The 17,706-nt window shown below is 37.0% G+C and overlaps 1 protein-coding gene across 3 annotated transcripts in view; it reads left to right on the plus strand.

Moving 5' to 3' along the window:
- rnf17 (ring finger protein 17) overlaps nucleotides 1–17,706 on the plus strand; it is a 50,628-nt gene that overhangs the window by 907 nt on the left and 32,015 nt on the right. The window contains exons 3-12 of one of the 3 annotated variants that reach the window (XM_079617624.1): nucleotides 6,325–6,416; nucleotides 6,557–6,644; nucleotides 7,635–7,715; nucleotides 8,008–8,111; nucleotides 8,231–8,399; nucleotides 10,234–10,310; nucleotides 11,456–11,530; nucleotides 14,792–14,967; nucleotides 15,089–15,190; nucleotides 15,311–15,469. In XM_079617624.1, the coding sequence (XP_079473750.1) occupies nucleotides 6,325–6,416; nucleotides 6,557–6,644; nucleotides 7,635–7,715; nucleotides 8,008–8,111; nucleotides 8,231–8,399; nucleotides 10,234–10,310; nucleotides 11,456–11,530; nucleotides 14,792–14,967; nucleotides 15,089–15,190; nucleotides 15,311–15,469 (1,123 nt within the window). The remainder of the gene's footprint in view (nucleotides 1–6,324; nucleotides 6,417–6,556; nucleotides 6,645–7,634; nucleotides 7,716–8,007; nucleotides 8,112–8,230; nucleotides 8,400–10,233; nucleotides 10,311–11,455; nucleotides 11,531–14,791; nucleotides 14,968–15,088; nucleotides 15,191–15,310; nucleotides 15,470–17,706) is intronic. The other 2 variants (XM_079617626.1, XM_079617625.1) reach the window with 2 other exon arrangements.

Here is a 17,706-nt window from a genome sequence, read left to right on the forward strand (position 1 = left end):
GCATTGTGATGGCAGAAAACAGGATCTTCATTTTTACAGAATACCATTGTCAAAGATGTTCTTTGAAGCTAAACACAGATGTTTATTAGGGGTGTGACGAGACCCTTATCTCACGAGACAAGACAAAGACGAGATTGGGTTCACGAGAACGAGACGAGACGAGATTTTTGCACAATATTTGATAGAAATCCTCAATGACAAAATTCATGACTGGAAAAATAGTCTGCAGGTGCATTTTGAAATGTTGTAACTAAATCATCTTGTAATGAATGTTATTTCAGTTCTACTTTGAGTATGAATTATCAAAATACATTAAAATACAACAATATAGAAGCACTGTAAAGGTTTTACCACAAACTCAACTGACTGGCTTCTCTCAAGTATGATTTCACACGGGTCTCTTCAGACCTTACTGTACATTATGAGCTTCCAGAACTTCTGATTGAGGCTGTGTGTGACCTCCAACTGAAACTACTTTCCACAAATTGAAAATACAAATAAAAACAGACAGTAGCCTATAAAACAACAGTTTTTCTTATTAGTTCAAACGATAATTAAGTGCAAGTGCAACCATAATCAAAGTAGGCCAACTCTCTCTGTATTCAAAGTGCAAACAGAGACCAAAACAGAGACCAGAGATAGGTTTGATATTGGGAGACGGGCTATTGTATGTATGCAGTCTAATTTGCGCGCATCGTGTTTTACTTTCATTTTCACTCCGTAGTGGCGGTGCTGAACGCGCGTTCTACAAGATATGGGGCCATTCACACAGAATGCGTTTTTGCTTTGTAAAATGCGATACGCTGGCAGTGAAATGGGGGAGCTGATTTTAACTTGAGCGCCGCGTTTTTAGAATACTGTGTCATGCGCGAGACGCTTACATAGAAAAACAATGGAAAGTACCGCACTGGAATGGAAAACACGTTCTGTGTGAACCGCCCTATAAGACATCTCAGATCGACTCACTGATGCGCAACAAATCGTCCACCATCGTAACGCGATCAGTGAAATGATTCCTGCTGCACTGTCACAGTCTGTGTGCGAATGCAACTCGTGCTGGATGAGCAGAGGAGACGTTTACAATAGCAAAACAACAGTGGAGGCGACCGCGGAGTACAACGTAATGCAATGTGAATGTAGCTATGGCATATTCTATGTTAATTATGGCGATATTGCGAGACAGCTTTTCACTCGACGAGAAATCTCGTCACACTTTAGTCTCGCGAGATCTCGTGGCACGAGATCTCGTCACACCCCTAATGTTTATGCTTGTAAGGCAATAAATTGATGGACTGGATGGTGAAACCTGCAATGATTACCCAACTATTAATCCATGGATTTGGTGTAAACAGTAGAGATGCATAATGTCCACACAGTTCACATAGATAAAATGTAAATGTATAAACATTTTCTCACAATTCACCTTTGGCTAAGCCCCGCCCCCCTTAGTTACTGTTGCTACCTCCGACAACTTCATCTGGGCTCTGGTTTGGTATCAACATGGCTTATGCTGTGACAGCTCTTCCTGCTGATTTTATCATACTTTTATAAAGCAGCAAATAAAGTGTCCGATAGAAGTAGGCAAAAGGGGCTGCAGTATGCGTTCGAAGGCTATATTCAAGACATACGGTGAAACGCAAGCAGCAACAAGGCATCCAAATAGAGGCAAAAGCATAACGGTCACAGTCAAACAATGAACCACAGCATATCCTAATCGAGACGGAGGCTGTGACTAACAATATCAGGAGAAACACTGTCATGCAAAGCTGGGTAGGTCTCTATTCACTTCTATAATCGTTATTACAAAGCAAACGGACTACGCGAGTATAAAGTTGTATTTATTAGCAGCGTGTGCTAGCGTATCAACAATTAGGGCAGAGAACCGAAATCATAACCTAAACCAGCATAAAGCTGTGTAACTAGTTTAACTTCACAGTAAGGTTAAAAGCTAAATGTATCTTAGAGCACAAAAGTGTGCTTGTTGATCCTTGAGGGGTTTCGCTGACTGTGAGGACGTCCACACAGTTTAATCCAAAGACGACACTTGTCAGTATTTAACTTCGGTTTTGGGAAGGGGAAAAAACGGACACCCCCCTCCAACCTCTCTGGGAAACGCGTATCTGTGTTACAAATGCCCCAGGCACAACGTTTAACCATATTTTTTATAAAACGACGACGTAATAGCCTGCCGAGACCAAAAATATGAGCCTCCTGCGTTGAAGTCAATGGAGCGCCGTGAAAAAGTGTCGGAGCCTCTGTGGGAGCTCGTTCTTGGCTGCGCTGTGATTGGTCAATCTACATTCTAGGGCGTGGCTTAGCCAAAGGCGAATTCAGATTTTTCTCTTGCAATGGTGAGTTCGTACTTCGTATCTCTCAATTCAGACTTTGTCTTGCAAACATAGCCTATATCACAATTCTTAGAAGAAAAGTCAAAATTGCGGGATATAAACTCCCAAAAGTTTAAATCTTGCAATTCTTTTTTTCTCAGAGTTAAGATAAACTCAAATTACCTTTTTATATATATTTTTTTTTTCCCGTGGCTTGCGTAGACTTTAACTGGAGAACTGTCCATTTCTGCCCCCAGGTATGCTCCCCCCACAAAACACATCATCGCTGTTCGCAAACAGCCAAATGGTCAATACACAGCAATGCTCTCAGTGAATAGACTTTAGTCTAAATGCAATCACTGCACTCTAAATGGACATGAAAGTGACATCAAACTGACATGTACAATGGCGGCATCATGGTACAGTGACAATATCAAGATGGTCTTATGAAGGGAGCTCAAAACTTTTAAACGTCTTTTATATGATCACAATGTACATAACTTTATTTTACATTTATGCATTTGGCAGACGCCTTTATCCAAAGCGACTTACATTGCATTTCAAGGTACCGGTACACATTTTACATTCTTATCAGTTCTTGCTTTCCCTGGGAATTGAACCCATGACCTTGGCGTTGCAAGCGGCAATGCTATACTGTTTGAGATGGTACCCTTTACCATCACTTCACGTTGTTTTGTCGTTAAAAAAAAATCATCAATAATTGAGAGGGGGGAAAAAACATTCTCAGTCCAGGATTTTTTTTTGTATAAATTTAGAAAAAAGAACAAAGAAAGAACAGTAAGGAACAATACAAATAAATTCTAAAGAATTTTTTTTTTTAAAGAGCTTGTTTTTCAAGCAGGCCTAGGTCTACCCTAAGTATTCAAGTTAGAAATACTAAAGAAATTGATGTCTAATGTTTAATTGTAAATGTTACAAATAGTAATATGAAACAGGTGTAAGCCTGAGTATGTCCAATTTATGGCATGTACATAGGGCTGGGTATTGTTCAAAATCTTTCGATACGGTGCCAATTTCGATACTTCAGTGTCGATACCGGTTCCTAACGATACTTTTTTCCGATACCAATTTTATGAAATCCATTTTAACAAGATTACATAACACATTACCTCAGAAAAACTTGTTTGGTTTTATTTTTTCAGTTTGACTCATGCTCCTTAGCCAGTGCACAAAGGACAAAGAAAGCACAAAGGAACAAAAAATGTTTTATAAAGAGCTCATGCTCACCAAAGCTGATTTAAAAAAAAATTTTTTAATAAAAAATACAGTAACACTTTAGTAATATTGTGAAATGGTGTTACAATTTAAAATCTTATTTGAATATATTTCAAAATGTAATTTATTCCTGCGATGTCAAAGCTGAATTTTCAAAATCATTAGGAGAACTCCGGCGCAAAATGAACCTTTGGTCTAATTACACATTGTTACCTAGTCAACCGTTATCTATGATTTGTTTTCATGATTATCAAATGTAAATAGTTTTATCTCTAAAAACAGTTTAGCCTGTAACGCTAGTATATAGGGCATTGAGTAATGACAAATAAAAATCGCTTGTTAATACCACAAACAAGGCTCAAAATAGCCCCACACTAACACGGTAGCATAATGAGGGTCCCTACCTTCAAACCGAAGCATTGAGAACTTTGACAGTTTCCAGACAGTTTAATAAGATATTTTATACATACAGTCAACTTCGCGTATACAGGCAGAAGCCATCTTTGAAAAACAGTCTCAGTCGATCTACGAACCGCTGATCCAAATGCGCTGAACTGTGTAGAATCTCATATGGTCCAGCGCATTTGGATCGGCGGTTCGTGTCACATGACCCTTCAGAAATATGAAAACGGTTTGCTGCTTAATATTTTGGAAACTATGAATTTTTTCATGATTCTTTGATGAATAAAAAATTCACAAGAACAGAATTGATTTAAAATCAAAATATTTTGTAACATTACACATGTTTTAATGTCACCTTTGATAACTTTAATGCATCCTTACTGAAAAAAAATTCTGACTAACCAACACATTTTTTTGAACGGCAGTATACATTCAGTAGGTTATTATTTATTGCAATATAAACACTCAGAGTGATTAACAAGGTATCTCTTCATTTACCAGTCGAAGACGGAGCAACTTTCTGCTCTTATGTTTACTCCGTGCACTGTCAAGGTCTTCATCATATTTGTCGTGGTACCGGTCTTTGCAGCAATTATTTTACCGCAAATACTGCATTGCGCGCTGTAGGCATCGAGCCTGGAGAAATGTACCCACACTTTTGATCGTATTTTCCATATCTTTAAGGTATTATGTGTGTGTGCACTCACGACGCGTCTCATATGAATATGTGCGTGGAGAGTTTGTGTGTGTGTGTGCTCGCGTCTTATTGAGTATGTGCGCGAGTTTGTGTGTGTGCTCACGTCTCATATAAGTATGCGCGTGGAGAATTTGTGCATGCGCGTCTCATACGAGTATGTGCGCGGAGAGTTCCGCGCGTCTCGTGTGTGTAGAGTTTGCGTGTATGTGCGTGAGCGACTTTATGTGTGTCGTTGTGCATTTCATATGTATTTGTTTGAGCACTGACGTTGACGAGTTAACTCCTTAGGTATCGAAATCTGGAACCGAACATGTCATTTTTCGATACTCGATAGTATATCCGTACCGATAAGGTCAATCATTATATAGTATTGTAATAGTATTGAACTCGGTACCCAGCCCTACTAGTGCAGTAGGTAGGAAATACAAAAGCCCTGGAGCGGATAAGTACTGTATAAAGCGAGAGAGAGAGAGAGAAAGCTTTGAAATGACCCCTCAAAATTGTCAGTAATTAGCTTTTTCTTTCCTTATTTAAGTGGGGGTGTAATAGTCTCCATATTTGTCAAAGTAAAAGTCATTCAGTTTGTTTTCACATGTTAAAGGAGAACTCCGGTCAATTTTAACATTGAGCTCAATTTTTTGTAAATTTGGAGTGCTGTCAATACAGAGAACAACGACAAAAATCGGTGTTGCCTACACTGTGTTATCCTATTTTTAAAATTTGCACCCTATTAACTTGAATGGGGCAAGTTTTAAACCTGCTTTTATTTCTCTTATCATCCTTGATGTGTCATACAAGTGCCCAGCCATGTTGAGTTATTCCTTCAGAGTGAACACGAGTGAATCTGACTGCATATCTCACTAAGATATGAATAAAAATGATGTTAATTCAGCCAGCGCAAATACCTGTATTTAGTTCCTGTTTTCGGTGGAAGTCCAAAGTAGTCGATCATAGTAACTAAACCTATGCGCGTGAACTCGACAATCGACTACTTTGGACTTCGACCGAAAACAGGAACTAAATACAGGTATTTGCGCTGGCTGATATAACATCATTTTTATTCATATCTTTCACATCTACTGCAGTCAGATTCACTCGTGTTCACTCTGAAGGAATTCAGCAACATGACTGGGCACTTGTATGACACATCAAGGATGATAAGACTAAGAACTGGTTAAGTTTAAAACTTGCCCCATTCAAGTCAATAGGGTGCAAATTTTAAAAATAGGATAACACAGTGTAGGCAACACCGATTTTTGTCGTTGTTCTCTGTATTGACAGCACTCCAAATGTACTAAAAATTGAGCTCAATGTTAAAATTGACCGGAGTTCTCCTTTAAGGAAACTAATAAAATTAGCCTCTCTGGAGACTGTAGTGATGTCATAGTCTTTAGGTGTTTTTATTTTTAAAGAGCCATGAGATATAGCTTAAAATTATACTTCAATCACATGAACTATTGTAAATAATACATTCACAAAATTGATCATATCCTGACTAAATTTAATTGGATGGGATCTTTACTAAAATAAAATATTTGGGATTCACCCACCTGGTTTGCAGTGTTACTGAAGCAGCAATATTTATTAAATGCTCCTATGGAATGGGATTATATGAAATTGGTGTTGTTAATTATGGAAGTCTTTTTGTTTGTTTTAATATAGATGGAAACCCTAATTGGTGAGGAAGGAGTTGATGGGTTAGAGGTGGACAGCAGAATCATTGGCCTCATCTATACAGCACGGATAAACACAAAGTAACAAACTGAGTTTTAGTGATGTATTATTAAAGTCCAATATCTGTATTTTTTTCCATGTTCCATAACTATGCAAAACATGAGACATTTTAATGAAACATTGGTTCAATAAATTGCTATTGCAAAATAAACATTGTCAGCAGGCACTCTGGAGACCGATGGAAATCTCAAAGGTTTAGGAGCCCACCCTCATACGCAGCCGTCCACACACAGGAGAATGCTGAAGGGGTACACACACTTTCCACTTGTATGACTGAAAACAATAATGAAAGTATCATCCTTTCATTAAAGGGATACTCCACTTTTTTTGGAAATAGGCTCATTTTACAACTCCTCCAGAGTTAAACAGTTGAGTTTTACCGTTTTCGAATCCATTCAGCCGAACTCCGGGTCTGACGGTACCACTTTTAGCATAGCTTAGCATAGATAAATGATTCAATGATCAATGATACGCCTGCTGCACCCATGGTACGGCCGCACAGTTCCTTGATTCTTACGCCGGAATGAGAGTAGTTCCTAGCCATATAGGCTTGGAAAATCGCAACTTTTCATTTTCCGTCGATCTTAGTACACGGTTTAACTATAGAAGAGTCAAGTTTTAAATAGGAAAAATATTGAAACTCGTTGGTCATTTTGAAAGAAATGCTACTGGACTCATCAGAATCATTGATCTATGCTAAGCTATGCTAAAAGTGGTACCGTCAGACCCGGAGTTCGGCTGAATGGATTCGAAAACGGTAAAACTCAACTGTTTAACTCTGGGGGAGTTGTAAAATGAGCCTGTTTCCAAAAAAAAAGTGGAGTATCCCTTTAAAGGGATAGTTCACTTTAAAATTAAAATTCTGTCATCATTTACTCACCCTCAAGTTGTTTCAAACCTGTATTAATTTATTTCTTCTGTTGAACACAAAGAAAGATATTTTGAAGAATGTCGGTAACCAAACAGTAGTCTGTACCCATTGACTTCCATAGTATTTTTTTTTCCTACTTTGGAAGTCAATGGGTACAGACTACTGTCTGGTTACTGACATTCTTCAAAATATCTTTCTTTGTGTTCAGCAGAAGAAATAAATTAATACAGGTTTGAAACAACTTGAGGGTGAGTAAATGATGACAGAATTTTAATTTTAAAGTGAACTATCCCTTTAAGATCAGGTTCACTTAATATTCTCAGCTCAAGGTTAGAGTTCAGTAATGTGTGTGTATATGTTTGTGTAGAGGCCAGATGTCGTTAAAGTTTTGGATGAAGCTCTCATTAAAGCAATGGAAAACCTGAATCAACTTGATACACTTCACCAGGTAAAATGAGAAACTGTACAAACAAACTTCTGTAACCTTACTTTGTAGGAATGTTTTCCTGTGTAGGAATCGGTTGACTATGCAACTGATTTTTGTCAAGAGATGTTACGAGAGACATTAATGTTTTTGATTAAAGATTACACAAACACTTTTTTTAAAATAATAAATGTGTCGAGATAAGTTTATAATAAACATTGTCTTTTGTCATCCATGATTTCATGGTGATTTTAAACCTCTTGAATAATATATTTGATATTGCTGATTTGTGAATCTTATGTTTTGTGTATTTAAGACTCTTGCCGATGGTATTCATGGTCAGCTGAGAAAAGAAAGAACTCGAATTGTCAGAGAAATTGATGATGCCATTATCAAAGCAAAGAGCATTCTGATGAAAAGGTACGAGGACAGAATTTTTAGAGGCACAAACTGAGATTCTGATTCAAACATTCTGTGGAGTTTTATAGGTCAGACTTGGTAAATAATGCTTCTCATCATGAACTTTGTGGAATTTGTAGACGGAGTTTGTTGGTGTCTAAATTGAACGCTGTTGATCATCTCTTCTCGGATGGTTGGAAAGAGTGTAAGAGGATAGAAGAGCGGGTAAAGGATCTGCGCACAGCCATCCAGAAAGCAAGACACGTTCGTAAGGTTCCTTCTCTGGAAACCTATTGCAACCTAGACAAGGTAACGCTGTACTAGACGCCATACAGAGTTCTGCTTAATGTTAAATGATTTTAAATTCTAGGAACTAAGGCAAGTAAGCTAGTTAGTAGCTACTAGTTAGAAACTCTGAATTTTGTGAAAGCTCCAACTTCTCTTGTGTGTGTGAAGTGTAATTTTATTATAATCCTTGTTTACCTAGTGTGCTTTTCTTCTTCTTAAATGTTTTGCAAGAGCATATGGTCTAAATCAAATGTGAAATGTTGTGTTGTCAAAAGTACCGGTACTTTGGTACCAAGTTTGTACTGAAATTTTAAAAATGTCACGATACCAGCTTTTCTGTAGTACCGGTACCCACTAATAAGCAGCTGCTTTCAGTCTCTTCCGTGTTTATCTAAGCGCTTTTTTTCTAAGAGCACTGTAGCCGATATATACCACGATATATATGGTGCCTGTGTATATTAAACCGCAAAAAGACTATTTAAATATTAACCCTGCATGGTTTCATTTACCTCACACACACACTGAAGCACGTGTGACGCTCGCGCTGTTTTCAGTCTCTGCTACCTCACGATATAATGAGGACATACTTCATGAAAATATTACCGTTTCATTTGAGAAAAACTATCGTCATATCATATACACAGAAGAATTTATTGAAGGTTAGCAGTGTAGCAGTCCTTTAGCAGCGATGTTAGCATGTCGCCCTTCAACAATCTTAAGTCAAAGTTCTGTCACGATAAATACGGATGAACCCAAACGCAAACAGGATGTATAACAAATAGTTTATTTACTAACAAACAGGGAAAACAAAACCCACGAGGGGGCAAAACGTAGACAGAACACAAAGAGACTAAACTAGACTATGACTAACAATAACTAGACAATACTCAGGAACAGGAAACTCACAGGATATCACAAGATCTCAAAACTCACAATGATCACAGGGATGTAAGGATCACAATGAACCGACACAAGACAGCAAACACAAGGAGACTAAATAGGAGAACTAATAAAGGGAACAGGTGATGCTAACTAGACAATCATGACAAACGAGGATAACAAGGGGGCGGGGTAAAGTAACGAGACACACAAGCACATGGCCCAAACCAAAGACCATGTGTTGTACACAAACATGGGTCTGCCATGATCCTGTCTCAGAACTAGAGAACTCAAGGACTAGAGGACAGAATCATGACAAGTTCTGATTCATTGCACAGTCACAATGTAAATGAATCTGATGACTGAAAATACAAAATCTTTCATTATTCACGGCACCCCGTCAAAATAAAAGTTTTTAAGAAGATATTGACAGAAATAATTATATTAGGCTACTGCATGTTGTACAGTAATAATGTGTGCATAGAAGGTTGCTTATTTTTCACTTGATCTTTTTATAAGCAATATACTTTAAAACAGCAGGTAGCCTTCAATGCTTATATGTATTATTTACATATGATTACTGTCATAAATAATAGTCATTTAATTGAAATAAAAAAATTTTTTTTTCAAATGCACATAGTTACAACAGATTTTGCTGTGGTACCGAAATTGTTACAGAGAACTGTAAAATATTAATGGTATCGGTACCGACTACTGGAATTTTGGTATCGTGACATCCCTAGATGTATGTATTTTACAATATCAATAACAGACCCATTTAGAAATAATTTATTTTTTATTCATTCCACATTTATTCCACCTCAAACATTTTCATAAGATTTATTTCAGATACTGTATGTATACATCATTTTTTTGTTTACTATACATCTTAAAATAAGACATTTTCCATTTCTAAGGCAACACTAGTATCTTAAACGCTCAATTTTTTGCAATGTTTATTTTTAATTGTTTGAAGATTTTGGAGACTCTACAAATTCCAGTGGATGTTGAGTCATATGACATGAGCTGTCTGTCATTGCGTTCAGGACTCAGGTAGATGACCATTGTACACAATTAATTTCAGAGCTCCAGAATGCAATTAATATTGTGTCAAAATTAGGGCTGGGTATCGTTCAAAATCTTTCGATCCGGTGCCAATTTCGATACCTCAGTTTCGATACCGGTTCCTAACGATACTTTTTTCGATACCAATTTTATGAAATCCATTTTAACAAGATTACATAACATATTACCTCAGAAAAACTTTTTTTCAGTTTGACTCATGCTCCTTAGCCAGTGCACAAAGGAACAAAAAATGTTTTATAAAGAGCTCATGCTCACCAAAGCTGAATTTTTTTAATAAAAAATACAGTAAAACTTAAGTAATATTGTAAAATAGTATTACAATTTACAATCTTATTTGAATATATTTCAAAATGTAATTTATTCCTGTGATGTCAAAGCTGAATTTTCAAAATCATTACTTCAGTGTCACATGACCCTTCAGAAATATGAAAACAGTTTGCTGCTTAATATTTTGGAAACTATGATACATTTTTTCATGATTTTTTGATGAACAAAAAATTCAAAAGAAAAGCATTAATTTAAAAACGAAATATTTTGTAAAAAAATCTGACTAGCCAAGTAAACCAACACATTTTGGATCGGCAGTGTACATTCAGTAGGTTATTATTTATTGCAATATAAACACTGTCAGATCAACAAGGTATGTTTACTCCGTGCACTGTCAAGGTCTTCATCGTATTTATCGTGGTACCGGTCTCTGCAGCAATAATGCATCGCGCGCGCTGTTGGCATCGAGTCAGGAGTAATGTACCCACACTTTTGATCGACTTTTCCACATCTTTAAGGTATTATTTGTGTGTGCTCGCGTCTCATATGAATATGTGCGCGAGAGTTTGTGTGTGTGTCCTCGCGTCTCATACAAGAATGCGCGTCGAGAGTTTGTGCGTGCGTGCGCGCGCGCGTCTCATATGAGTATGTGCGCGGTATCGAAATCTGGAACCGAACAACATGCCATTTTTCGATACTCGATAGTATCGAGGCAATTCGGTCGATACCTAAAAAGTATCGAGACTCGGTACCCAGCCCTAGTCAAAATAAATGCACACAGCTCTGCTGTTTTTACATGCATACAAAAAGAAAGGGAAGCATTTACTCTTGTTTTTTTTTTATAGCTGCAGTCTTCAGATAGACCATTTTACTGACAGTATGAGAAACTGTCTTAAAATCACAGATGTCGATGATAGTTGGTAAGTGTTTATAGAATGTGCTTCATTAAATGTGTGTAAAACCTATTAATATGATCAAAGCAAAAGATGCAAATAGAAGTGCTGCTTCAGGGTGTAAAAATCTCGGTGCTCTTTGGATGGGATACAGAATCTAGTTAGTTAAATTAGGAACTCCAAGGCACTCGAAATATGTGAAAAAAAGTTAAAAAGCCTTTATTAATGAATGGCTCTAAACATTAAAAATGGTGACAGATCCACCTTAATTTAACTATTAATATGATATTTGTAATTTTATTATGTCAGTAGGGATGAAACGATGACCGGTTTCACGATAAAATGTCCTGACGGTTAGTATTCTCGGTTAAAATTTAATTATGAAAACCGTGTTTGATTATCGTGATTTAGAAAACCCGACGTAAATCCTGTCCAGGCAGCACACAAATGTAAGATTGTTTTTTTTGTACGAGAAGACAGTTCTTGTACAGAGAAGACTGTAAGGCAGTTACAGCGCTCGGGAGATTTTCAGCCTCCTAAGAGGACCAAATCTGAGGTGTGGTCATATTTTGCCTTTTACAAATGTCCTGAGGGAAACTTAGAGGATGGTTCCCCTGTCTGCAGAACATGCAAAAAGAAAGTCGCTGCAAAAGGGGAAACACTTCAAATTATGTTTGTGACCACCACCCTCTTTTATATCAAACGCAAGGTAAATTAACTTTTACCTCAAGAGCAAAATTAAGTTTGGGAAATAATTGGACACAAAATATTGTTTTGAGTAGAAAGTTTATCTCACTTGTAATCAGTGGCGGTTCTACATTGAATTACACCCTGGGCGAGACCCCCTTCGAGCACTCCCATTTAAATAACATATAAAATTAGCATCAATATGCACTTTTTGTTTACATAAACATTAAAATAATATACTTTAAATACTTTAAAGATGATGGCCAGATTTTAAAGGAGTGTCATGTAATCTGTACACGTTCAAATAAAGTTGAGACAAAAAAGGTTTTATAAAAAGATAAACCTCACATATTTCAGCCTTTAAATCATTTTTATAAAAGAAGAGTCAAAAAAGATATATTACTGACATTTAGGCTACAATGCACATTTTATCTTTTATTATTAATAGTAAAATTTGGTCCGATTTTCCCATTGCGTCTGTCGTTGCTATGCAACCATGAACTGCGCTCTCCACAACGACAAAGAAGTTTTAGTAGCTAATGGATGCTGAAGCTCTGCTACAAGATTTATTTACGGAGAAGAGAAAAACACCCACAGTGTTTGGGTGCATCCCCATACTGAAAAGTTTAGATTTTTCATCTCGCTGCCCCTGGAAAAAATGAGCGCGTCGCTTCAATCATGAGCGCTTCCCGTGCGCCTACATTTGAAATAACGAACTCGAGCGCGCAAAAGACACGATATGTGAAAATATAAAGCAAGCTTTATTGGCGAGCTACCTCCAATCAGCTAACGTTACTGGTGGCTTGCGAGCGATGTGTTGGAGACCCCCTTGACATAGCCTCTGTGCACGGCAGACGGCACCTTCTCAGCAAGCAGGGGCGCCAATTTGCCAATAATTGAAATGATATATATGGTAATAGAAAACCGCTTCACGACGCAGAGGATTTTTTTTTATCAGCTCGTACCGCCCCCCCCCCATGTGACATGAAAAAATGCCGCCCCGGGCGACCGCTTGTAATTAATGCAAAGCTTCTGCGAAGAAAGGTTAGTAAAAAGTGGCTTTGAACCAAGCGAACGAACAAGTTCAAACAAGTCTATTAAAGGAGTAGTTCACTTTTAAAATGAAAATTTGCCCATGATTTACTCACCCTCAAGCCATCCAAGGTGTATATGACTTTCTAGTTTCAGACGAATACAATCGGAGTTATATTAATGAACACCGTCACTTCGGAGCTTTATAATGGCAGTGGATTGCAACCTTCAGATTGAAGGTTAAAAACGTGCATCCATACATTATATAAGAACTCAAAACGGCTCCAGGGGGTAAATAACGGCCTTCTGAAGCAAACGATGACTTTATAAAGTTTTAAATATGCAAAGTTAAATGACTTGCTTCCAGCCTAATGAACATACGGATCCGATTTAAGTGTAAAGCGCAACTTATGTGAGTAATGCTACATACTGCTGATATTTACGCTACCCCATGACGCACTACACTACTTCCGACGTCACAAGTTGCGCTTTACACTCAAGTCAGATCCGTATGTTCGTTTGGCTGAAAGCTAGTTATTTTACTTTATAAAGTTTTAAATATAAATATTATTTTTTTTACACACTCATCGCTTTGCTTCAGAAGGCCTTTATTAAACCTGAAGGCCTTCTGGTTTAATAAAGCAGAAGGCCTTCTGCTTTAGAAGATGCATTATAAAAGAACTCCGTGTGGAGTTCTTTTATAATGCATGGGTGCACTTTTTTCAGCTTCAATCTGATAGTTGCAATTCACTGCCATTATAAAACTTGGAAGACCCAGGACATTTTTTTTTAAAATAATTTACTCATCGCTTTGCTTCAGAAGGCCTTCATTAACTTCATCGTCCGGACAAGATGATCACTACAACAATATTGTAGTAGTGTTAGTACTAAAGTCTAAAGTCCCTAAAATGATTTCATTTTTCAAAACAATCAAAAACTTAGATGCAAGACTGAATGAAACGAGAGAGCCTTTCTGCGGTGATGCAAGAGACATGGATGTGCACTGTTATAATAATGTGTTGCTATTGACGACGGCCATATAATTTAAAGCTGCAGTATGTAACATTTTGCATGCGTAGAGTTGATCATTTTATTTGTTGATTTTTCAAATATAAAATTTGTTGAAATGTTTTCAGTGTGTATCAGTTCTTTTTGTTACATTTTCATCATTTAAACAAAACCGTGATAATATTGATAATTGTAATAACTTTGGTCACTATAATCGTGATATGAAAGTTTCATACCGTTTCATCTCTACATGCTAGTATCAGAGAAGTCTGCGGTGATGCAAGAGACATGGATGTGCACTGTTATAATAATGTGTTGCTATTGACGACGGCCATATAATTTAAAGCTGCAGTATGTAACATTTTGCATGCGTAGAGTTGATCATTTTATTTGTTGATTTTTCAAATATAAAATTTGTTGAAATGTTTTCAGTGTGTATCAGTTCTTTTTGTTACATTTTCATCATTTAAACAAAACCGTGATAATATTGATAATTGTAATAACTTTGGTCACTATAATCGTGATATGAAAGTTTCATACCGTTTCATCTCTACATGCTAGTATCAGAGAAGTTACTGTGGAGTCTTTCCAACATGTGAAAAGCGCTGAGGAAGTCTCAGACAGCTCCAGTCAGTCTGTTCCAAGAAATGCAGACCCCATTCCCAAAAAACAAAGCACACACAGCCCAAGATTTATGGATGGTGGAGGAGATGCAGGAACAGAGAAAGTGGAAATAGGTGTGTGTTTTCAGGGCTGGGTAAAAATATTGATCGTGATAGTTATTTTTTTGTGTCTGACTGAGCATTTTCTTATGTTTTTATAAAATGTTTAATATGTTGAGCTCATGTTTTTTTTTAGCACGCAGTTACCCGGTTGCTGAACCAAGGTGCAATGAACGGAACAGACCACTTAAACCTCGCTGGCAGCATTTAGAAAAGTCCTCAACTCAACAACCTAAACGTATGTGCCACATTTATTGGTTAATCAGAAGAATAAAAAAACAAGAAAACTCCCTTTTTCCTTGTGTTATTGAAGTGCATTTTGTGCCAACCGTGTGTTTGTATGTTTTTTCTTCTGTAGTGGTGCACTATGCACTGGCAACACACATTGTGAACCCTGGACATTTCTACGTACGCTATTTGCTCGAACGCAAGACAGGCCAAAAGTTGACCAAAAAGATCAACGAATTCTGCTCAGGAGAGAATAGCCACTTCACGTGCAAAGATGAAATCAAGAAGGGTATGTGCATGTAATCCCTGTTAATGATGGTTTTGTATTTATCGGTTTTTGTTAGTATTGATTACACACTGCTTACTTCATAAGTAATCATAATTTTTCTTGTACAATATTTGGATTCACCGTTTAAAATTTGCACAGTTTAAAATTTGTTTTCAGAAGGTTTTATGTTAAAATACATGGCTGACGCGCTACATTGGAAAATACATTCAGCTTTGGTTACAGAAGTGCAAGCCAAATTTCACCTCATTCAGATCTTTAACCCTCTGGGGTCTAAGGTGTTTTTGGGGTCCTTGAGATGTTTTGACATGCCCTGACATTTGTGCTTTTTTCAGTTGCTTATTAACATATAAATGGCAAAGGTGTCATTACACTATATTCAGCACAAACAGGGCTACCATAATATGTGAGCAACATGTATGTACATGTTCATATTTTTGAGATAATGTTTTTGCATGGTTATTGAAAAAAACAAAAAATGTAAGTTTCTGAAATAAGGCAAAATTAGTGTCCACAAGACTTTTGACTAATGGATGTTGTCGCCTAGAGTTTTGCTTCAAAGTGATGTGAAAATCATCCTGCCTACTCGCATAAAACAATACATTAATTAAAATTTTGTAAGACACTTTTTGTTTAGAAAGGCAATATGCGTGGGGCCATGAATAATCATGAATAATGCTCTGATTCACAACTGAGAAGACAATGACCCGCATAATGAGCCTTTCAGTCAGGACTGTCACAGAGGGAACCACAAGAAAGAATGCGACAGGATGATGAGGAGAGAACCACCGATTATTTTGAGAGAACCACCGGCTGGATGTACATTATCCCGCTTATTACACGGCTACTTGCCATACAAGTAAATAATTAGACCCGAAATATTGATCAGAGTTGAAATTTTATTAGGTCTTTAAACGCAAAGCTTCTGCGGAGAGAGCAGTTGCAGCGCGGCAAGTTCAAACTAAACGGATATTTAAGAGATGCGGTATACAGTCATTCATATCACTTATTACACAGCATTTCGCCACATAAATAATTGTGGGATTAAGATATATTGATTTCAGATTAAACCGTTTTAAAATAGTACCTGTTTGTATCATAATCCAACAGTGTACAAAACAATAGTCACAAAATGGCAGCAGCTGCGTTTGTATGAAACGAGAGAGCAAGTCCATGATAATGGATGGCATAATTAAATAACTACACAAAATATTGATTCAACTGAGTTTCAATATTTTATTAGCTCACCAAACGCAAAACTTCCACGAAGTAAAAACGTTCCTAGCAGGCGTACAGCACTGCTGACTTCAGTGACCCGGATGAGCCTGTGTTATCTGTTTTGAGCGGTTGTTATCTGGGAATAATTTACCGCTGGATGGTGCTATTGACCAATCAGAATCAAGTATTCCACAGAGAGTTTATTATAGTGTTTCCCATACATTGGTTCACAATATCAACACTGCCCGCCACAAATAGATTTTCCAAAAGGCTTTGACATCGTTAAATAAACATGAGCACTGCACGTCTAAACGCGCCGCTGAGTTTTTATATGAATGCATCTTTGAAGGGAACTGACTGTCTTTAGAAAAGTTTCTGTTATTTTCATTAAATTTTTCTTTATCTTTCCTGATAAATCAGCATTTATGAGCGCTGCGCTGCTTTGTGTGCAGCCGTTACTGGGGAAACGTGTGTGATAACTTGTAATAAAACTATACCGAGTCGGTGGAGGTGAGAAACGTGGGTTTAAAAAAATGCTTTATTTTTGTAATTCTGCTAGTTTCCACTAGTGTTGCATACATGCTTCACCTTTAACCTGCAGTTCATATAGTGCTGATTTGAGCTGATGCAACTGATTTAATTAGTCTAGGGATGCACCGAAATGAAAATTTGGGGCCGAAACCGGAAATTCTGGATGCACTATGGCGAAAATTACTTAAAATGATTAATTTCTTTTTAAAAATGTTTTTGTATTATTGTAGTAGTATTAGATTTTTTTGAATTAAATTGAATTTGCTGAATCCGAGAAGAAGAAAAATTAGCCAATAAAATAACCACACTTTTGTTTAAAGTAACACAAAAAATTGACAAAATAGGCCTATATTAAAGGGGTCATGACATGGTTTTTTTTATTTTATTATTATGTTCCCTTAGGTGCAATTATAGTATTACTATAGTTTTTTTTACAAAAAACTTTTAAAATGTAGTGATTTATGACCTTTTCCCACCCTGTTTCTCATCCT

The sequence above is a fragment of the Phoxinus phoxinus genome, assembly GCF_949152265.1.
Source record: "Phoxinus phoxinus genome assembly, chromosome: 7".
NCBI lineage: Eukaryota > Metazoa > Chordata > Actinopteri > Cypriniformes > Leuciscidae > Phoxinus > Phoxinus phoxinus.